Source organism: Gekko japonicus, unplaced genomic scaffold (genome assembly GCF_001447785.1).
Source record: "Gekko japonicus isolate JY-2015 unplaced genomic scaffold, Gekko_japonicus_V1.1 scaffold213, whole genome shotgun sequence".
NCBI lineage: Eukaryota > Metazoa > Chordata > Lepidosauria > Squamata > Gekkonidae > Gekko > Gekko japonicus.
The window spans coordinates 485,566-509,487 of NW_015172557.1; the positions used below are offsets into that span (position 1 = coordinate 485,566).

Genomic DNA, 23,922 nt, shown 5'->3' on the forward strand with positions numbered 1-23,922 from the left:
GATGGCTAACTCCAGAATGCGTAACCTTCAAAATGAAGGACAAAAAGGAAAAGATTGACTCTGTTCAGAAAGCACGGGAATTTTTAAGAGTCCAGCTGGGAGAGCCAGAGGAGGAAGAGAAAGAAGGGATGGACAGCAGGTCCAGTGGTGAGCTGGACTCGGGGTCTTCCAGAGAGGACTGTCTATCAGAGAAAGGGGCAGCAATTTTTAAAAAAAAAAAAAAAAAAAATTCCCCCCGGGGGGAAAAAAAAAAAAAAAAAGAGGTACACCAGTGGGGCCAGGAAACTAGAATTTTTATTTATTTAATTAATTTATACCCCGCCCTCCCTGTGAAGCAGGCTCCCACTGTTGCCCCCCACCAAGCACCAAGAATACAGAGCATCACTTGCCCCAGACTGAGACTTTCTATCTATACCTTGTGACTAATAGCCACGGATGGACTTCTGCTCCACATGTTTATCCAATTCCCTCTTGACACCGTCCATGCTTGTAGCAGCCACCACCTCCTGTGGCAGTGAATTCCATGTGTTAATTACTCTTTGGGTGAAGAAGTATTTCCTTTTGTCCGTTCTAACCTGACTGCTCAGCAATTTCATTGAGTGCCCATGAGTTCTTGTATTGTGAGAAAGGGAGAAAAGTACTTCTTTCTCTACCTGCTCTGTCCCGTGCATAATCTTGTAAACCTCGATCATGTCATTAAGTCATTTCTCCAAGCTAAAGAGCCCCAAGTGCTTTAACCTTTCTTCATAGGGGAAGTGTTCCAACCCTTTTATCATCCTAGTTGCCCTTTTCTGCACTTTTTCCAATGCTAGAATATCCTTTCTGAGGTGTGGTGACCACAATTGTACACTGTATTCCAAATGAGGTTGCACCATCGATTTATACAGGGGCATTATGATACTGTCCAAAGTGACTTGAGGGCAACAACAACAACAACAAAAAATCATAGCTTTACATCGAAGTTTCTCATTCCATAGATTTTCCAATGCGTACTGATTGGTTGGTATGCAAACTAATATAGTAAACCAGATCCAGTATTTGGCCTACTGAGAAACATAATCAAAAACTACCTGGCTATGTAATCTGCCTGTTTAAGAACTACAGAATTTTTGTTGGCTTAAGGTTACAGCTCTGAAATTAAGCGTTTCTGTTTGGCTCTGTGTGCAGATGGTAGACACACTTACTGGAATATGTGAAGGATTCAAAGGGTGCAGCATTCTGTATGTGCAGTGCAACTTTTCTGCCCCTGCCCCTCACTTTAGTATGCCTGGCATGAAGGGCTGCAGTGGAAAGCAAAGTTTACTCAGGTTCAAAAATCCAGTTTCTGTATCCAGATCGTTCTTTTATATTAAAAAGGGAGGCTGTAATGCAATCGGTTCGGTAGAGAATTGAGCTTTCTATTTGAAGACTGTAATTATAGATTATCACATATTCATGTTGCATTCAGATATTTTATATTTGGGTGCTTATTTCAGTTATATATTTTTTCAAAAAATTAAAAATTGGATCATATTTAAATACTGCTTTATATCACCCTGCATGCAAAGCTGTTGTCTGCTGCAGTTAGTTAATATGTTGGACTTGTGTGAATTTTGCACTGAATATTTTATAATGATTAATACAGTGTTGTAATGCTCTTAAACATTTTTCTACTTACTTTAAACTGGTCTTTCAAAAAGGTGATTCAGCAGCATATTTTTTCTGCTGGTATTGAAGCATTTCCTTTCCTTGGTACACACAAATAGGAAGCTCTTAATGCATCAATATATCTAACTCTCAACATGGCCTGAATTGTGGATCGTTTGAGCCAGAGACTGGAGCCATGAACAGACAAGACAGAACTTTCTACAAACCTAAAAAAAAACCCTCTAGGTTTGAAATCTGAAATCTTTTAAAAAAAATTTAAAAAACCCCAAAATAATAGCAATGCTTGTACCTTTAAGAAACAAATGCCTCTCAGGGGCTATTTTTGGGGTTGCTAAGCAACCACAATAGTACCACTAGCCTTCGACCCTTGATTTCTGTCAGTAGAAGGCAGTGATTTCAGGGCCCTCTCCAGGAGGAAGACTCACTGGGACCAGGTCTGGCAGCAGTCATTGGGCAACTTGACAGCATGCAGCTTCCATAAGTGACTCAGGACTGGCTGCTTGCTACTGTTCAACAGCAGCCACCCTACAAAAGCTGTGGTAGTGTAGTGGTTATAGTCTCAGACTAGGATCTGAGACACTCAGGTTCGAATCACATAAGAACATAAGAGAAGTCAATGTTGGATCAGGCCAATAGCCCATCCAGTCCAACACTGTGTTACATAGTGGCCAAAAATACAAGGTGCCATCAGGAGGCCCACCAGCGGGGCCAGGACACTAGAAGCCCTCCCACTGTTCTCCCCCCAAGCACCAAGAATACAGAGCATCACTTGCCCCAAACCGAAAGTTCCTATCTATACCTTGTGGCTAATAGCCGCTGATGGACCTCTCCTCCATATGTTTATCTAATTCCCTCTTGAAGCTGTCCATGCTGGTAGCCGCCGCCACCTCCTGTGGCAGGGAATTCTGTGTGTTAATTGAGTGCCCACGAGTTCTCGTATTGTGAGAAAACCACTCTGGTCACTGGTTGATATTGGGCCAGTTGCACATTCTCAGCCTAACTTACTGTACAGGGTTGTTGTGGTAATGAAATGGAGGAGAGCAATGATGCTTTGGGTCCCCATTGTAGAGAAAGGTGGGGTATAAATGAAGTAAATAAATAGTAAACATAGGTGAAGATGTAAGTTGGTGGGTGGCTGGGAAGGAGAGAAGGAAGCAGGGGAAGAGAATATAGAGGTTTCCAGACAGAGGAAAAGAAGAATTAGTTGGAAGTGGGGATGTAGAGGGAAGTGAGGTGCCCCTCAGAAGTCCTTGATAGTTCCCCACTGTGCAGCTTGGCTCAGCAGCCAGCACCACAGAATTGGGCCACAGGTTTCCCTGGTAGAGGCTGCCAGGAGGAAGGAAGAATAGAAAACTGGAGATGGGGCGTGGGGATTAAAGATAGGTTGGCCAATGGGTAGGAAATAATGAAGGAAGCAGGAAAAGAGGACAGACAGGTTGTGGGGGCTGCCAGTGAAAGGAAAGAGGAAATGGTAGGGGAGGGTTAAATGAGACCTCCTGCAAATCCTTGCAGGTCCCCCACTTGTATTATCATACTGCTGTCCTTACAACTGCCCTGGAAAGCAAGCCAATTTTATAATACATTAAAGATGAGGGCTGAGAGAAATTGGCTTGCCTGTCTGTATATCTGTCCAGCCTCTTCTCCCTACCAGGTTCTCCTTTCTTGCAGTTTATCTTCAAAATGACCCTGTAATGTAGTTTGGGTTGGGGGAAATTAGCCTGAGGTCACCCAGCTGACTGCATGGCTGAATGAGGATTTGAACCCACGCACCAGCTGTCTGACACTAACAGCAATGCCACCGTCATGCATCATAGCATAGTGAGCCAGTTTGGTGTAGTGGTTAAGTGCATGGACTCTAATCTGAGAGAACTGGGTTTGATTCCCCACTCCTCCACTTGCACCTGGCTGGATAGCCTTGGGCAAGCCGAAGCTCTGATAAGGGCTGTCCTTGAAAAAGAGCAGTTTCTGTCAAGAGCTCTCTGAGCCCCGCCTACCTCACGGGGTGTCTGTTGTGGGGAGGGGAAGGGAGAGGAGTTTGTAAGCCACTCTGAGACACCTTTGGGTAGTGAAGGGAGGGGTATAAATCCAATCTCTTCTTCTTCTTCTTCTTCTTCTTCTTCATAGCTGAGGCTTGTGAATCAAAGCTCATTCTCTTAGTCCCAATTACATCAGTCCTCAAAATCCAAGATTTCTTGTGAAAGTTGCAGTCATCTTCTTTCCATGGCCTCACTAAACAGCCATGACCTCTTTTAATAATAACATTATATAACTGGAAAGAGTTTAATCTGTATGCAAAATAAGTTACCAGTGTGGAAACCTACTGCTCTCGGGACCCTTTCTGCAGTAAAATATGGCCAGCTGTGGGCCTGCAAATCTGGTTTGGCTCTTCTTGACCCTCTTCTCTCCAAGTCTTCCATATGTCCCACAGAACTGTTGGGGTGGGGGAATGTCTTATTGGTTCTTCACTTTGGACTCCGCAAAATGCTGCTGTTTGCTCCAAAAAAACTTCGCAACATGGCACGAGGACTCTGCTCTCCAATGGTGGAAGAAAGGGAACTGTGTCATGATGTACTGTTGAGCCTGAGCCAGAGGCCTTTGCTAAGCTGGGAAGTGGGTGTGCTGAGGTTTGGGCCTGTCTTGAAGCTGTGCATTGTAAGGGAAGGTCTAATTACACTTACATCCTGCCCTTCTTCCATCCTGGAACTCAATGGCAGCAGGCACAGGTGGGCACTGATCAGACCCATACCTGCTTACCTTTAGGACAGGTTGCTGCAGCGTGTGCCTTCCAACCATACCCAGGGATTTAGTGGATGTTGGTCAGACTGTTCCTTTAGGGATGCTTATTTGCTTTTGCTGAGTTTTCATCTAGGGCCCCCCGGGGAACAGAGTAGAAATCTTCTGCTCTCAAACTGGTGTTCAGTACTTGAAGCACCTGTAATTGAGGCACACGCATTTGGTTTTTGGAGACCTTCAAGGGACATGATTCTACAAAGCTTCTAGGCACCGGATTGCTTTTTCTAAGTTGCTCAACCAGTTAGGCAGCTCCTCCTCACGTATAACTTGGTAGTTTTAAAGTGACAACATCTTGTCTTAGGGTCAGACAGTAGGGTGAAAGATGGCTCTCCCGTGTTTGAGATTATTTTATGGCAGCCTTCTGGTCCCAGGAAAGGCATTGCTTTGATTTACTTCAAAAGGCACTCTTCTTTTAAACAGCATTTTACATTTAAATTAAGTCTAAATTGCAGTTGGCTAGCCATGTACTTTTTTTAAAGCAAATGGCCTTTTCCCTTAGATCGGCATGGTATTTGGGAAAGGCCGCCTCCTACATTGTGAAGTTCCAATGATACAGTAGCTTCAGTCTGTTCCACTAAGTCGCTTCTTCTGTCACACTGACTTGATGCATTATTGTCTCCGGGCTCGGCTAGGCTGGGTACCAAGCAACACGAATCCACTGGAGGATACAGGAGAAAATAGAGTCGGTCAACCTGACAAAGCTTTACGCCTTGTCCCAGTTTTCCAAACATTGCCTCCAGTCTTTAATCCTTGTATCACAGTTTGTATAGGACGTCAGGTGAGAAATATAATCAGTATAATCTTTAAAAAGCTGTCGCCCCTGCAGGAAGAGAGAGCTGCCGTCCCAATACCATACTCCAGATCGGCACAGGAGATGCTGGAGCAGGAAACGGTTAAAGTCAGAGACTAGCCCTCCTAAGATTGTAAAGCTGCCCGGAGCACAAACAAGAATCAGTAATTTTAACAGAATCAGCTACAAGATAGCCTCTCTTCTTTCTTTTTTCTTTCTTTTTTTAAGGAGACAAGGAAAAGAAGCCCATCAAGAGCAATATAATTAAATTAAGTGCAAGGTCACTCTTAACGCTGCTCATATTTTTTTCAGGGCAGGAATTTGCCTCCCAGGAGAACACAAAACTAGTTAAAGAGTGACACAGAAACTAGTTTCTGAACTTAGAAACTGCAGATAAGGAAACTGCTGCAGCTTGTCTTTGTGGCTATTGTTGAAAAGAGGTTACTTCAAAGGGATGGTCAAGGGTAGCCATGTAAGCCTCAAGTACAGCTGCTTCAGCTTTGTTAAATGGTTGAGAGCAGTGTTCCCTCTAAGCTGAGTTAGTGTGAGCTAGCTCACAGTTTTTTAGCTTCCGGCTCACACATTTTTGTCTTAGCTCAGGAAGGATGGCTCCAGAGCAAACTAATTTATGCAGTAGTCAAATCACTCACTCACAGCTTTGATGCCAGTAGCTCACCAAGTAGAATTGTTGCTCACAAGACTCCACAGGGAGCATTGGCTGAGAGTTCCTTGTTTAGAGCTGTTGGCAGGAGAAGCATGGCCGTGTTGTGTGGAATCCAGGTACAATCAATTTGGCTCAGTTCTTCAGACTCCCTTTCTGAAAGGAGGGACTGTGGCATGGATACGTGCCCCACACTTTCTACAGTGAACAGAGGAGCAAAAAAGTCATTGAGCTTCTCTGCTATCTCCCCACCTTTGTTTAGCAATCCCTTTATTACTTTGTCATCCAGAGGCCCCACTGCTTCTCTAACTGGTTTCCTGCTCTGTATATATTGTTTAAAAAATGTTTATTGTTTGCCTTGATGCTTTTAGCAACTTGCTTATCAGAATCTCTTTTTGCATGCCTAGTAATTGACTTCTATTTCTTTTGCCAGAGCCTGTGGTCCCTCCTGTTCAGTTCATTGGGGGAGACCTTCCACTTTTTAGAATAAGACTTTACTTTTTATAGCTTCCTTGACTTGTGTTGTTAACCATGCAGGCCTTCTTTTATACTTAGCAGTGCCTTTCCTAACCTGTGATATATGTAGTACGGCAGTGATCCCCAATATGGTGCTCACCAATTAGTTTCTTGGCACGCACTTGCTTCATCCCCAAACAGTGAACATATCCTGGCTTTCCTTCGTTGGCGTAAAAGGTGCTTCAGAAGATCCAAGAGGCATCACATTTGGGTCTGCAGGTAGCTCTTGTTCAGCAATAGCTGGTTGTCTTGGAACCTCCCAACATTCTGTTATCAGTCCTAACTTCTATGATGGTCATTTTGTGGTTGCAGCCACTACAGTGTTACACTAGATGGACCATTGGCCTGATCCAGCATGGCTGCTCTTGTTTTATTGTTCTACCAAGCTTTGAAATGGACGCTTATTCTTATAAGACTCCTTACGGCTGTTCTGATGATCCTATAATTTTGTAATTGTTGTATATTGCTGTAATTGTTATGGGAACTTACTGTGATTTTAATTGTATAAGCTATCTTGAGATATGATTGGTGGGAAGGTGAGGTTTGAATAGAAGTAATAGGCTGTGGCTTGGTAACAGAGTCCTTGTCTTGCATCTGGAAGATCAGCAGAGCATTGGACGAGAACCAGGGAAACCCAGATCAAAATCCCTGCTTGGACTAGAAACTCACTAAGTGACCTTGGGACAAACACCCTTAACTTACCTTATAGGGTTGTTATAAGGATAAAATGAAGGCAGGGAGAACCATTAATGTTGCTCTGAGCGTCTTCAGGGGAGTGCAGGATAGACAAGAAGTGATGATTGACCCCAGGTATAGAAAGCCACTGCCAGTCAGAGGAAAGTACTGAGCTAGATTTGGTGTAGTGGTTAAGTGTGCGGACTCTAATCTGGGAGAACCGGGTTTGATTCCCCACTCCTCCACTTGCACCTGCTGATGTGACCTTGGGTCAGTCACGAGCTCTGGCACAGCTGTCCTTGAAAAAGAGCAGTTTCTGTCAGAGTTCTCTCAGCCCCACCCACCTCACAGGGTGTCTGTTGTGGGGAGGGGAAGGGAAAGGAGTTTGTAAGCCGCTCTGAGACTCCAAGTGAAGGGCGGGGTATAAATCCAATCTCTTCTTCTTCTTCTTCTTCTAGATGGACTAGTGGTCTCCCTGAATATAAGGTAGCATCATAATAAAATTGCAAGCGTGCGTCTGGGAGTAGAAGTGCAGTATGGGATGAGGGGGAAACGTGGATCACTGCTGAGAAATGTACTTTTATGTTTTGCTGTCTAGTTGGGGGTCTGATCCATCTGGATAAACATGGAAAAGAGGCTAGGAGTGTACTTCTTGCTTTTGGAATGGGCTGTGGATGCTTCCAAAACAGTATTGAACTCTGAAACGAAATGGTAAGGAAGCCATCTGTTTCCTGCCTTTTATGGAGCCTGTTTTCTTCCGGGGTCCTTCTGAAGAATGCCTTGATGGCTCCCCCCCCCCAGCTGATTTGTTCAGCATGCAGGCTTGTTAAATATGGAGAGGAGGGTAAGAAGGTGAGGGAGAAAGGTTCTAACACATCAGCTGGTTTTGCTTCAGACTTACCGCCACTTCTATACTTGAAGTTAGCCAGCTCTGGGTTGGGAAATACTTGGAGATTTTGGGGGTGGAGCCTGGGGAGGGGAGGGGCCTCAGCATGGTATAATGCCATAGAGTCCACCCTCCCATTTCCTCCAGAGGAACTGATCTTGGTTGTCTGGAGATCAGTTGTAAAAGTGGGAGATCTCCAGGTGCAACCTGGAGTTTGGCAACCCTTTCTGTGCTCCCATTTTTAAAGCTCTGTCAGATTCAGACATTTCAAAGCTAACAACAGGTAGCTGCCCTTTCAGGATGACGTGCTGTTCATTTCAGGGAGGGTGTGCATCCCGGAACCTTCTGAAGGCCTGAGGGAAGCATACAGCCTCCCCCTCCCCCCGAAATTAGTATGTGAGTCACTGTTTGTGAAACTTTTTCTTCTGCTCTTTTCCGTAACCGTAGCTGTTATGAACTTGTTGAAGGGCTGGCTGTTGAAAGATTGGATCTGTCGTGTCTGTGTGTGTGAGTGTGTTTAGTAAGGAGGGGAAGGGGTCCCATAAGCAGCATGAAGACAGATAAAAGACATATTGCACTTTATGATGTCTAGATGCCCACCTGGAGAGAAGAGAGCTTAAGAACAAAATAGGCTGAAATCCTATTGTACTCTGAAATATGATGGGGTATAGGAGGCAAACCATTGAGAAGAGGGGGAGGGTAGATGTTACAGCCCCCAGATGTATATATTTTATCCTGAGGTGCCATTTGGATTAATAAAATGCAGATCTTAGCATGTCCTTAAGCCACCATTTTCCTCCGGTTTAATTAGAAAGGTTATACTTTTCAGAGGACAAAAACAGCATTACTCATTTTTTTTCTGTTCATGTCTTCCAGGTTTATCTTGCAGATTATGGACTCTCCTACAGATATTGTCCCAATGGGAACCACAAAGAGTATCGGGAAAATCCTAAAAAGGGCCATAATGGGACAATAGAGTTTACCAGCTTAGATGCCCACAAGGGAGTAGGTAGGTTTTTCTTTTACTCTCTCCTCCCCCCTTCCCCCTCTTTCAGACATTTCAGAATAAACGTGCGGTTGGGCTGCGTGAAGCATAACCAGAATTGCAGTGGATTTCAGTGCAGCTTTATGTGCCCATGTGTGGTGACCTCCTGTCCCGCCTGGGTCAATGTGGTTATCCCTGCTGTGGCAAAGGAGGATGCGATATAAAGCAGAGTAAATTCTGAGGAGGCAAGGCAAGATCCCCCCCCCCCTTTAAATGTGACCTGTGAATATGCTTTGTTGTTACGTGCTGTGGGCTGCTAGTTGGGAGCTCTGTGGGTTAGGTGGCAATTCCCTGTGCCACTGGAGCTGCTGATCATTGGGGTATGGTTGCTGTAGGCTGCAGTCTTCTTTGTTCTAGCAGTCAGATGGGCCTGATGATACTGCCTGCTCTGTAGCCCCAAGGACTGATGTCCCCCCCCCCATAGTCTCTACTTCAGGGGTGGGGGGGAGCCCCTTGGGCTGTCGCTCAGAATCTCCAGACTATCACTTGGCCTTTTGCTCCAGGTACTGACAGCCTCTCTAGCAAGTATTGCTGGGACTGGACCCCGACAAGTGGCCATCTTTGTTCTGTCTGTCTCTCTCAAGATGAAATTGTGCAAGTTGTACAGGAAAAAAATACAGCTGTGTGTTAATTCCTAGAGTAGCTAGAATTTGGTTGCTGCTTCTTAGCACACGTTCACACTGGGGAATAGGCGGGTCTAAGAATGGCTTCATCCATCATAGTGTGCCGTAAAATGCAGACGCATGGATGCGTTTGCAGGTTTGTGAGAGTGAACAAGGCCAGTCTTGTAAAGCGCTGTACAAATAACATTCTTGTCTTAACCTGTTTGTCGAAATGTGTGTACTTTTTGGCCTTTTATTTACCTCACTTATACCCCACTTTTCTCCCAAATGGGGACCCAAAGTGGCTTGCAACCTTCTTGCCTAAGAGGTTGTCTGGAGATTTGGGCCGAGTTGCCACCAATATGCGGCTGACACTCAGCTCTACCTCGCCCTTCCATCAGATTGCTTGGAGGCTGTGGAAACTGAACACGTGCTTGGACTTGGAGGCAGTTTTGGGACGGGTGAGGGCTAACAACCTGAAACTTAATCTCAGTAAAACAGAGGTGCTACTGTTAGAGCAGGAAAGATTTAACCCAGGAATTGGGATATCCCCTGTTCTAGATGGTGTTGAACTCCACCTAAAGGAACAGGTTTTTCTTGAGCTGAAACTCCGGTGAGTCTGAGTGGTTAATGTGCACCCCCCATAGATCCCATGTGGGATCTATACAGGTCTGAGCCATGCAGCTCTCCAGGTGGGGTAGCATTGCACCCCACCAGCCTGTATGATGCATGGAGCAGCACAGGTCAAATTGGCACTGGCATGCAGCTTTCTCTTCTTGTTTCCAGACATGGCCAGTCCCGCATCTCCCACTGAGAGGATGGCAGGAGTCTCCTTAGACTTGGCGTGCTGGCTGCCAGTTAGCCTTTTCCAACTCCCTTATACTGTGCTCTGAGGCAAGATGACTCTTAATTATGTTTGCTGCACTAAATATCTCAAGGCATCCTGTTGCAAACTGTGTAAAGTGTTAACTTTTTTCAAAAAAGCTCTCCCCCCCCCCCAGCAGCCTTTCATATATCTTACTTATTTAAACTCACTTTGATGGTATTGGAAACACATTTGCAGGTAAATTACATACATAGTCCTTTTATTGGATATCGATTGTACTGCCTTGCATTCCAAGGCAGACTTAATTCAACAATTCCCTAATTAGTTAAAGTCATAACCTGTGTCTTGTATTCATTTACCATTAATTAAACCTCAGCTGTTTATTACACTGCAGTCCAAATTCAATAGCAGGCCCATGGAGCCATAGAAAAGGGAGTGGAAGGTCAATATTGGAAATATATGGCACGGTGTGTCCCCCTCCCTCCGATGGCTGGCTGCATTGCTCGCAATCAATATGGTCAATGCAACACGACTTTCTTAGTTGCTATGTCAGCAAGACAAAAAGTCAATTCTAATGTTATGCTAGTGCAAAAAAATGCAAATGATTATTGCCAAACTTTAGTTAACTTGAGATTTTTCAGCCTCTTTTGAATGATGCCTGTAACTCACCTCCCAAATGGCTGTGGGATGCCGCCTTCCTTCTTCTGATCCTTCTCCGTTCTTCCATCAGACCATTAATTTAGTTCTTTAGTAGCCTCCCTGTTTTCCCTTAAACCTATCCACTCTCTTTAGGCTTGCCCCCATTTCCCAGCTTGGCCTTTGTTGGAATTTAGATGACAGTCTCCTAGGGATGGGGCCAGGGATATGGTAAAATTATTGGTCCATGTAGCCAGTATGGTCTTCTTCAACTGGTAGTGGCTCTCCATGAAAGCTGTCTCCCTGTCTTTTCAGTTGAGGTCCTTTATCTGGAAACGGCAGAGATTGAACCTGGTACCATCTGTAGAGCATGCGTTCTCCTGTTGTTCTATTGCCCCACCCTGTAAAACATGGTGTTACAAGAAAACTTGTATGCCTAAAGGAGCAGGATTCCTGAAAATCATCCTCCCCTCCCTTCACCTTCTGCTGCCCGGTTTTAGTAGAGAGTCTACAAACATTTGTGAACCGTTAATAGCTGCTGAACTGTTATCTTAAACTAATACTTTCTAACGAGTTTTATTTGGCACAAACAACTATATATTATTGCTTTTCTATTAAAAGGACCATTGACCATGTAATGTAGAGGCCTTGATAATTTGCCAGCACTGTTAAGACCTGCAGTCATTTAACGCTGGTCATTAGGAAAAATGAAATGGGACTCTGCGCGTCTCTGATGCTGAGACAATTGCACTGTTTGACCCGCTGGAAATGTTTTAGGAGTAAAGAGGCCGTAATGGGCAAGCAGTTCCTGACCCGTACCGTGGGATAAGGAGGATAGAAATCTGTTAAATCCACTGATGCTGTGAGCTCTTTGGCTACAGGCATGCCGGGCCTGTGAAATGCACTTTCCCCATTAGTACGGGAAGTACCGGGTGAAAAACGGGAAGCGGGGGCTGCTGGTGAGATGGCATCGGAGCTCTTGCTGTGTTGGTGGCATAGGAACAAGCATCGAAATTAAGGCTAAGCAGCATATTCAGATCTACATTCTGTGATAAAAATGAAAGAGTAGACATGAAAGCCTGTTTCCATAATTTGTTTATTCAGGATTACTTTATGCAGGGGAGCAGACATTTTAGGTGGGAGGGTCCATACTCATGAGAGCTCGAAACTTTTTATTATTTTTTTAAAAAATGAACTCTGAAATCCTTATGAACTGTGAAAATGCCAGAGCTAGGTTTTCTTGTGAGCTCCTTTTAGGGGTGGTTGTGCCAAGAATGGCGTCCATACTCATGAGAGCTTGAAACTTTTTTTTTTTTTTAATGAACTCTGAAATCCTTATGAGCTGTGAAAATGCCAAAGCTAGATTTTCTTGTGAGCCCCTTTTAGGGGTGGTTGTGCCAAGAATGGCAGAATAGATATTTGCTAGATAAACATTTGGGGTAGGACATACCCCTCTTGTCTGTGAAGTTCCCCTTCTTGGAGAAGATTACGGGAAGTCTCACCATTGCAAGACCGTGTGTTCCCTTTGGATCACAGCTGGTGTCTTTTAATAGCTTGGCCCTTTAAGAGGAGTTGCTTTAGAATCTGGCAAGGTGAGACTTTTAGCGGGGAAACAGAGTCCTAATGAGCACCACCACCACTGTGGACAGGTTGTCCTTGATCGCTGTGGGGGGACTTGCTGTCTCTGATTCGCCATAGACAATCAGAGGTACAGAGAGAGAGCTGCCATTTTTAAAACTGATTGCAATTTGGCGATAGTGGCCTTTATTTAGTTTTTTGCAACTTTCATTTCCAAGGGTATCATTTTTCTTAGCTTACAGCACAACACAGAGTGTGTTTCTTCCTCCGTGTGTGATATTTTCAAGAGGGCTCTCAAAGGCATACCTGTAGTGAACACTGTGCCTCCTGTGCTAAAATAAGAAATTGAAATTCTGTGCCAGAGCAGTCTAGGGAGTCTGCATCGGGGGGAAAAAGCTGAATTCTGCAAGCTGTATAAATTGTATGCAAAACTGAGCTAAATGCTTCATAAGAGAAATGTGTGTAGTATTCCATGCTTCTCATGCAGTATTCCAAATGTAGTTGTATTATAGTACTAGCTATCATATGTGCAAGCCTAATTTTCCTGGGTGCTTTCAGCTGACACAAGTGAGAACATGGCCTAGTGAGACCTGCTGGGCTTGACTTTGGCCTCTCGCACTGTTACCTTGGAATTCTTGTTCATGCCGTGCTCAGGTGCAATGTTCCCCCTAAGCTGTGGAGTCTTGTGAGCAAAATTTTTACTTTGTGAGCTACTAGCATTAAAGTTGTGAGTGAGCAATTTGGCTAGTGCATAAATTAGTTTGCTTTGGAGCCATCCTTCCTGAGCTAAGACAAAAATGTGTGAACCGGAGGCTAAAAAACGGTGAGCTAGCTCACACTAACTTAGCTTAGAGGGAACACTGCTCAGGTGTATGGGAAGAATCAACGACATGGCCCTTGCCACCGTTTTTGGGAACTGTGCTGCACTGAGAAGTAGCTGCATCTCTGCGTCCCCCACATGTCCTTATTCCTCCCATTACGCATTAAGAGTTACCTCAGTGGCATGTGAGTTGATGTGGTGTAACATTGGAAGGGACCTGAGACATGAAGTCTACCCAGGTGGCTGATCCAGAGGTCTGAGCACACTTTGAGGTTTTCTCTTTCCCCCCTCCATTGCTTGTGAACACACTTTGAGGTTTTCTCTTGCCCTCCTCCATTGCTTGCTGCTTTAAAAGGAGGAGCTCAACTTGCTGCTTCCGACCGATCTGCATAAAGGCACGTTCCCATTGTCCATGTGCATACCTGAGTATGGTGAACCGTAGGCTGCTTTTCAGCTTTCAAAGAAGAATAACCGCCTGCCTTGTCACGAATAGATGACAGGAACCCCGTAAAGTCATAAAACACACTATATAAATAATGGGTATTTAGCATGTTCATTAACATGCTCTTCGGTTTCCCAAATTAATTGTCGTATGATTTGAAGGTCTAAGTGTTTCTCTCTGCGTGTGTATAACATGGAATCTGCCCAGATCCTGTTGAACACACGTTTTGCAAACTGCATTGTGTAAATAGTGTTAGTTTCCCTGCTTGTTCCTTGATAATTAAAGAGAATTATACATATGTCAAGCATACCTCTTAAAAATTTGTTACATTGTTAGTAGTGTTAAAAAGTAATATTTGGATCAATGCACCATATGGATTTTTGTAGATTTTCTACTCACTGAGGCATGCAGTCAATACCTAATTTCTCCGGAGATATACTGCGCTTAACGTATTGAGCTTCTTTTAAATACTCTAGGCCCTGCACACCAAGTGCGTAAGACCAGTTTTAATTTGCCATCATTGATGAACATAAGAGGAATATGAACTGTCTGAATTAAATTTCTGCCTCTGTGTGTATGGGAGGGGTGTCAAAATGCTCCTTCTGTCCAATTCCTTAAACAAGTAAATTACATAGCTAATGTTAACAGATTTGCTCCTTTCTCTGAGAGAGGCAGAAATCAACATCTCAATATTCTTTATTAATTTGGCAAAGCCATGCTGAAGTGCATTCCTTCAAGTGTTTTATAGCGATATTGGAATTTGAATTTTAAAAAGGACCTGTATTTTACTTGCATGCACGAATAATGCAAATGAAACATACTCTGATATGTTCACTAGCTTGCATATTATTGCAGCAGCTGAAGCACAAGTGGCTACGGCATGCTTCACGTATCTCTGAGGCTCCAAGTTTGAACTCATTCTGAATGGGTCTGATGTGGTCTGCCTTCCCCTTCCCAGGGGTGTGATCTCGTAATGTTTATTTTATTTTTTTTTAAACCCCGGAGGGATATTTTTATTTTTTTCAATATGACTACAAACTACAAAGAAAAATATAGGAAGGGGAACTACAACTATGGATAAAGAAAAGATACCCACACTAACTAAAAACCCAAGAGTGGGAGACCCCTTTATGTTAAACTTGATATTAGTATTCAAAGAGTTAGTAAAACAATATACTTGTAGAGTTCTTGTTTTCCACTTTGTTCTGTATTAGTAAATTAGTTATTATGAGAGAACTTTCTGAGCATCTTCTTTGTTTCCAAGGGCCATTTATCAGAGTCCTTCTTCACTTACTTCGGCTTTCTGTCTCTAAAATCATACACAGTTTTCATTGCTCCCGCACCCGCTTCTGCAGCAGAGTCCTCATCCGTTCCCGAGGCAGCTGAGTCACTTGACTTAGTTTCTTCCTCTTTAGAATCTTCCCCCGATCCCAGCTGACGTCTCAAGAATTCTTTGACTTTGAAGATGGAGTCTATCTTCTCCCTTCTATCGTTGATTTTAAAGATGACACATTCCGGAATCGCCCACATGTACTGTATACCGTTTGTTTGAAGAAAAGTAATTAACTCCTTGTAGCGCTTTCTCTTCTGGCGAATTTCAAATGGAATGTCTTTTAAAGTCTTGATAATTGTATTCCCAAATTTCAGTGAAGTTGCTGAAGTTGCCTTTAATATAGCATCTCTGGTCTGTCTTCTTGCAAATCTCACCACAATCTCTCCAGGCAGGCTATTTTTTTTAATATAATTGGAGTAAGCCCTATAAGCTGTCTCCATGTCTTTTATTATTTCCTCCGCTGGCAAGCCTGTCACTGGAGCGATAATCTCACCCAGAGTCTTTTTCAAATCTTTTTCTGTCTCAGGAACCCCCTGGAACCTGAGAATCATATTAGCCTTTTCCATTTGCAGCTGCAACCAATGATTTTCTTGAAGATTTTGTTTCATTTCCACTTCACCCATTCTTTTCTTCATCTTCTTCCTTGAGGTGTCTATCTCTGTAACTTTCTCAGCCACCAGCTCCACTTTTTTTTCCGTTTCTGCCAGCTGTCGCTGTTGTGAAGCGAAGTTTTGATTTAACGAGGTCAGTTGCTGGTTAATACCATCAAGCTGATCCATCACTGGCTTGAGCATATCCGCTAACAGCTTCATGACGTCAGCTCCCTCTTCCGGCCTTGGACTCTGAGGCTTCGCTTTAAACTTTCCTTGTGATGCCGCCATTTTTCAACTTTGTTTACACTTTCAAACCGCTTCTTCGGGGCTCGAAGCACTCGTCAATTCGCTATTTGTACTCAAGTAAGTCTCTCAAAATACACACGCTGTCTGTTTCCTCCCACTCCCCCTTCACTGCGTTTATCTGTCCTTGTGCTTCAGAGGCGTCCCTCTTTGCACTCCGCTTTTCTCACGGGGGGTGCCGTTTATCAAAGTTCGTTTACTTAGAACTTACGTTCATTGTTGGCCACATTCCTGACCTCGCTCACATCAATTGTCGTTCCGCTCGGTCTCCCCCGCTTGTCCCGGTCGGGTTAGCTTGTGCCCTAAGGCCACTCATCGGTAGGACGTCAGAGCGGAGGGAAGCTTCGATTCTCCGGCAGCAAGCCGTCGAAGAGGCTAACCCTCAAAGCTCTCTGGCCTGGAGCCTTTCACACACCTCCATGCCGATGGTGTGCTAATCGCCTCCCCAAGCTCTGGGGAGAGCGACTGCCATCGCCAATCCATAGGATCTCGTAATGTTTACATGCAGTTACTGTATGAGGCAAGTGATCTTCTGTGGTGGAGGAAGAGAGAGAACACGTCTCTCTCTCTTCTCCCCCACCCCACAGGCAGTTAGCAAGTCTCCCCCACACCTCGTGGAGACATGGCACCATTTTAGTCTTACCTAAAATAAAATGCCTCTGTTAGTTTCCTCACTTTGACTTCATAATTTTTGCTTATGAGAGTGCAGCCACAGTCTGGCTAGACTAAAAAAAGTCAGTAACATGTTCTTTATGTTGTCGAAAGCTTTCTTTGACATGTTCTTTACCTTATGCCAGTAGAAACACTGCATGCTGATGAACCTGTATAAGTATTGGTACCTTAATACTTTCAGTGAGGATCATTTCTTTTTTAGTTAAATTCTCTAAATGTGTGGTGGGAAAAAGCTCAGTTCCACCAAACAAACCCAATAGAGAATGTGTGTAATTTTACTCTGAGATTTATTGATTTGATTTAATTTGATTTCTATTCTGCCCTTCCTGCAGGTTCCTGGAGGAACATCTCCATTTTACAGGCCCTGCAGAATTGTAATAGATCCTGCAGGGCGCTGATCAATGTTCCCTCTAAGCTGAGGAGTCTTGTGAGCAAAAATTCTACTTTGTGAGCTACTGGCATTAAAGTTGTGAGCGAGTGATTTGGCTGCTGCATAAATTAGTTTGCTCTGGAGCCATCCTTCCTGAGCTAAGACAAAAATGTGTGAGCCGGAGGCTAAAAAACTGTGAGCTAGCGCACACTAACTCAGCTTAGAGGGAACCCTGGCGTTGATCTATATTGGGAGCTTGTTCTACCAGGTGGGGGCCTGGGCCAAAAATGCCCTGGCCCTGGTCAAGGCAAGATGGACGTCTTTTGGGCTGGGAATTACCAGTAGATGTTGATCTACTGAGCACAGGGCTATTTGGGGCACATACGGGGAGAGGCGGCCCCACAGGTATGTTGGTCCCTGGCCGCATAGGGCCTTAAAGGTCAACACCAGCACCTTGAAACGGATCTGGGACTCTATCAGCAGCCCAGTGCCATTTGCACAGCACAGGCTGGATGTGCGCCCTCGGAGACGTCACAGTCAGCAAGCACACTGCCTCGTTTTGCACTAACTGCAGCTTCCAAGTCAGGTACAAGCATAGCCCTGTGTGTAGAGCAAGTTACAATATTCCAACCTGGAAGTGACTATCACATGGATCACCACAGCCAGGTCATAGGAGGAAAGGTAGGGAGCTAGTTGCCGAACCTGCCGAAGATGGAAAAAGACTGATTTGGCAACTGCGGTGATCTGGGCCTCCACTGATGCGCTGGGTGCCCATGAGTTCCTCTGCTTTCCCCTATGCAGACTGAATCTTACCAAAACATTGACTTTCATGTTGTCGGGTGCACATAATGCAGTTTGGGCAGGGCATGGGGTCAAAAAAAAAAAAAAACCACTACTACCTTGGCTACCCTCTTCAGTGTAAAATGTTGGAAAAATTGTGTCTCAGTGAAACTTATTTACATTAATTATTTCCTCATTGAGGAACCCCTGATTAACTTCCAAGCCTTGGAACCAGACTAGCACTTCTGCGGGTGCAAGGACTTCGACCCATGGAGTATGATTTCCCTGTCCCCCTCTCCTCCTGCAACAACCCAACCCCCCCCTGAAAACCTGGGCTTCCCTGTCCCCCTCTCTCCCAGAAAACTGGATTTTTGGTGGCATTTTGGGCTCCAGCAGAGATGCTAGTCTGGGTCCACCTCACTGTTTGAAAACCTGCTGTGCTGCAGGAATACAGTTCCTTGGCCAGAATTTTAACATAATAGATGTGCTTTCTCCCACTGCCCTTTCCCATACTAAGGAAACAGTTCTGGACATCCTTAAAGGACACGTGTAACAAGGAATCTTGTGACACCTGAAAGACTTTTGTTAGTCAGAGGGACCTGTGTTGATTTAAACTGCCGCCAATGGTGAGGTTGCACAGGGAGTGGCCTGGGGGTTGGAGCTCATTGGCAGAGCTCTGTGTGTTGGCCTCTGTGAGATCCTAGGTTCAGTCCTGACATTCAGGCTTGAAGGGAAGCAGGCAGCAGTACCTAGAAAGGGAGCCGTTGTGACTTAGGATACATGATGGGAGGCCAAATAGAGTGCAGTTTTTTTCTTGCTCTGTTTATTGTTCAGCCCATTTCTAAATGATTGTTGTTTTGCAATCCTAGACCTTTTGTGAGTTATCCATCCAGCTCCTGTCCTAAGGCAGAATACATGGATGTAACATATACTCAATACTTGGGCAGGGGGACAGGGATCCAAACTGAACTAATGCAGCTTGTATAAATTAAATGTATCAAGAATACTTACTATTCTCTGAGACTTGCAAAAGGAAAATTTTTCTCCATATTCATCCCTGTGGGTTAAGATTCTCTGGCCAAACCCTTTCCTATGTGCCCTGCCCTCAGAGGCAGGACCTTCTCCGTGGCGGCACCTTGCCCCTGTAACTGTCTCCTCAGGTTCTGCTGATGTTTACCTTTTCTGTTGACATATGAAAACGTCACACACACCCCATTTGTGTGGGTGTTCCCCCTGCTTCTGTTTTTTCCTACATCATGTTGTCTTTGCACATGGTTTGATTATAGCCTTTTTACCCTTAAAAAAAGACTCCAAGAACTGTAGTGCCTGCGAATAGCACTGGCAGGTGGGTGGGTGGGGGCATTATAGTGTGGTATCTGCCTCCTCAACCAAAACTTGGGTTTTGTCAATTATTAATTTAGGTTATAGACTAGAGTTTTGGCAATGGCCATCCCTCCAACATCCTGATCAGGCCCTGAATAACTCCATGCCTGAATTGGTAGAGGAGCAGAGCTGTGCTAAACTCCATGTTCCATTGAAACTCACCCCACCTCCAAGGTAAGGAGCTCTGTAGTCTCCCAATGTGGGACTGCACCTAATCAATGTGCAGAGGACCGAAGATGAAAACAGTGTTGTACTTACCTGTAACTTGTTCATCAAGGTGTCTTCTGTGCAGGCACACATTTCCTCCCTCCTACCCCGCTGTGAGTTCATAGGATGTAGTTACGTTCCTGACGCTCGTGGCGGCTCAGGAGTACTGAGGGAAAGGGGGGCTCCTCCCTGTAGTGCACGTGACCCTTAGGCAGGAAGACAACCTCTGGCGAACTCTGCAGGGGAGGGGCTCCCCTGGGAGTGTTAAGAATACACCAGAATGGTGGCTGGCCTGTGCAAGCCCAGTCCCAATGTGTGCCTGCACAGAAGACATCACAACGAACAACAGTTACAAGTAAGTACAACACTGTTTTTCTATGAAGCCAGTTGTTCTTGTAAACGCCTTGATGCAATAAAGGTAGACATCCGCTCTATAAAAATATATTATAACATTTACTGAGTATACTGTTTACTACCTGTCTACCCAGAATTATTTATTTGACTGAGAACAGTGGCCAGAGAATTATGCTGTTAATGAGCAGGCCATGTCTCCTTTTTGCAATACCAGTTGGAAAGGCATTTGTCTACAGAGAAATCAAATTTAGTCTGATTCAGAACGGGAGACTGGGCCTTTTTTAATTGGGAAAAATATAGGCCTGTACAAGTGACAGGTCATAGGCTGGTGATGTTGGATTTATCAAAACTGAAATGATCAGAATTGTTGCTTGGTTTGTGTCATCTTAAAAACGAAACAACAGTTTTCTCTCCTCAGATTTATTGTTCTAAAATTACTGGAGATGTCTTTCAGACTTTTCAGTCTAATTAGTTTGTGTAAAGTACATTTGTTTTATTTATATAGATAATCATTGAAGGATAATCATAGCTTTGGCATTGATTTGATTAATTGAAGGGGGGAACATATTATCATTACCAATCATGGCGTAGTTGATTATTTGCCAATAAATATATTTCTGTTAAAATGGTAGAAATATTCCAATCATAATCTGAGGAAAATACAGCAGGATAAAAGCAGTACAAACATCTTCACATAAAATGTTGTTTTTTTGTGTGTGTGGGCAGGGTCAGCTTGACCGTGTCCCTTTACGTTAAATTACATACATATAAGAGGAATTATTTGTTTTGTATTCAGTAGGCATAGTTGTCTAAAGGCAGCTTTCTATCATTTTTGGTAGTTCCCATATTTATCCCTTCTGTGTGGAAGCACCAGGGAGAAAGAGTGAATAAAGGACAGAAAGGTATCCCTCACTTGAGGCCACCTCTCAAAATGTCTAGAAAGTGTTGGTGGTTAAATAAATAAAAAATGTGGTGGGAGAATATAAAATGCATTGAAGAAAGGTATTTTTGGTATAGCTACTTAGTCTGCAGCAGTGAAAAATTGGGCTATCTGAGGTCTCTTTCACTTGAAGACCAGTTACAGTAGGTGGTTAGCTACAGAAATCTAAATCATTTAGAATAACTTACTACTTCATATCAGTTACACCCTCCATTGGGGGAGGGGGAATGCAGAGGGAGGAAGCATTGTTCATTATAATTCTGACAACTTTCCTCTGGGGGGTTAGTTGTAGCTTTGTCTATTTCGAATAAAATGGGTTCCAGAGTAGAATGGGGGGGGGGATGCAGAAGGGCAAACGTAATTGGGTATTGTCATAATGGTAGGGGAGGTGTGGAGTTTGTGAACATGAATGGAAATGTTCTGCCCCACTTTCATTGCTGGAATGAGCACACGGGAAAACCACAGCAGGATGACCCGTGCAAAAGACTGTGTTTTCCTTGCATTTATACAAGAAGCTAAGCCTTTGGACATGGCTACAAGCTTGTGCAGGATACAAACGGCACCCAGGGCGATAAGATGGCACCCTGCTGGATCAGAGGAGGCCTATCTTAAGGTGTTGGTTTAGCAGCCATGAACACCGACAACGTGTGGGAATTTGCATGTACTTTCATCATGTGAGGGGCAGGTGGGTGGGCAGCAGGAGATAGGAGGAACAGAGTTTTGGTGGGCGTCTGCTAGACTTCCAAGAAGTTGCCTTTTATAAATTAAAAAGTATGCCAAGAGCCTCTTTTGGAATTTCTTTATTGAAAGTTCATAATCCAGTGCCTGTCAGGTTAAGGGTCTCAGTCACTGAAGGTTGTAATCTTTTGGCTCTCCCTCCTCTGAATAAGGACTTTTATCCTTAGTGCAGGATGCAAATTAATGTGACAGATAGCGAGGTTGGTTTTTACAAAAGCTTCCTTCATTAATAACCTCTACTTCCTTGTTAAGAGTGAATTTGTTCAATGCATTTTCAGCCAGCTGTCTTTATCATTTTTTATTTTAAAAGTAAAACGTGATACAAATACATACTGCAGAAGTGCAGAATTGTATCTTTAACAATGAGGTTAAAAATGGCCATTAATAACACAGCTCTTGGGTTACTGTGCCTCTCTGCCCCACTTCGTATCCTTACAACCTTTGTCCCTGGGGATAGACTTTCTGTGTGGTTTTCAGTTATCTGCCTCTGATGTGTGTTTTGGCTATTGTCAAAGGGGGGGGGGATGAGACAAAGGAGAGAGTTGCATTTGTCTGTGTAACTCAGTTTGTAGGTAAAGTCAGCCAGCATTGACTGCAAAATGTAAACATTGTGCTTTTTGAATGCTTTGGAAATAAACCCAGATTTAAATTTAACAAAGAGTTCCGCTCGAAAGAGCCAAGAGGGGTTTTCATTATGTCAGCCTAGGCAAGAAAAACTCTTGATGGTGGAGACAGAAGTGTTGAAGTGCATATGTCCACTAGAGGGCACTGTTGCCATGCCATCTGCTTTCAAAGGCTCTTGTTTAGTGGAGTAGGAAAGGCCATCACTGTTTAGTCTGCTCTCGAAGGGTCTCCGCATGACCAGTGTGGACCCCATGGACTTCCTGGAACATGTGTTAGCAATTTAGCAGCAGACATTTATTTCTTTGTTTTACTGCCTGGCTCTTGGAGAAAGTGTTGGTGCCGGGTTATGGGCTGTCTGGATCATGTCAGAGGCCACGGGGATCAAGTTCATGTGACAGGCCAAAGCTGAGGGAAGGATGAAGTCTAAGGAGGTGAGGAAAGTGACCCTCGCCTCTCAACAGCAACAAATCGTTGCCTGTCTGTGGGCCGCTGCCAAAAGCCCGGCCATTCGGAGTTCTTGGGACAGCTGAACAAACACAACACATTTTTCCATCTCGCTACAGCTTTAAGCCACAACCATTTCTGTTTCTCAAGAAAAAAGAGGGATGTAGGAGGGGAAAGAAACCCCGTCTTAATGTTCATTTCCCCTCTCTCCTTTTAAACTCTTGCTTTGTTTAGCACCGTCCAGGCGAGGGGACCTTGAAATCCTGGGCTACTGTATGCTGCAGTGGATTTGTGGGAAGCTACCCTGGGAGCAGAACCTGAAGAATCCCGAGGCTGTCCAGGCAGCAAAAACCAAGTAAAGCCACACGTATTGTTTATGAACAAATATGTATGTATTCTGTCCCTAAAACTGAGGACGTTATACTTTTGCATTTCAAAAAAGCTAGCGGTGGGGAGAAGAAACTTGAGCAGTTAATAATCCCGTGAAAGGATCCACAGCAGCCACTAATCCAGGGAGTAGCTGGATGGAGTCATGGCTCAGTGGGGAAGGCCATCTGCTTACCAAGCAGGCAGTCTCAGGTTCAGCCCTCAGAATATCCAGTTGAAAGGGCTCAGGTAGTAGACGATGTGAAAGACCTCTGCCTCAGACCCTGGGGAGCTGCTGCTATTCACAGTAGGCAGTACTGAACCAGATGGGCCAATGGTTTGACGATGCTTCTTACGTTCAATCACATTTTGTGTCTCACTTTCCCCCAAGAAATATTAAGCGGCCTCACAGTGACGCTATTAGGCTGTGACTTATTGATGTACCTGTCTAGCTTGAGGGCGCCTAGTGAACTTCATGGCTAAATTTGAACGCAGGTCTCCTCATGTGTCCAAAACTCCATCTTTTGTGCCACTGTCTGCTTAATCTGGTGAAACTGCCCGCTGCTGAAATTCTTTTGGTACAGAATTTGGATTACCTTGTTGCCAAATGGTGGTGGTGTTTATTTGGCCCAGAGTTCATACAGTGCAACACATGGCCTCTGGGAAACAGACCTCTGAACAGGTGTGTGGGTTGCCATGAAAGCTTTCCCACCCACCTTAATTTGGAGAGGTAGGACGAGGCATGTTCTAGACATAACAGCAAACTCTGTTTTTCTTGCTATGTGGAGTCAGTTCATGTAAAGCTCTGGGCTCACACGCTCCACCATTCCAACATGTACAGCGAAGGAAGCTGTTGCTGAAAACCATACGTTGCCATTGCATTCAAGTCAGCAAATTA

General features: G+C 44.3%; 1 protein-coding gene across 1 annotated transcript in view; it reads left to right on the plus strand.

Annotated features, from left to right (window-relative positions):
- VRK2 (vaccinia related kinase 2) overlaps positions 1-23,922 on the plus strand; it is a 68,009-nt gene that overhangs the window by 22,747 nt on the left and 21,340 nt on the right. The window contains exons 8-9 of the mRNA XM_015421202.1: positions 8,845-8,977; positions 22,893-23,013. Coding sequence (XP_015276688.1) covers positions 8,845-8,977; positions 22,893-23,013 — 254 coding nt within the window. The remainder of the gene's footprint in view (positions 1-8,844; positions 8,978-22,892; positions 23,014-23,922) is intronic.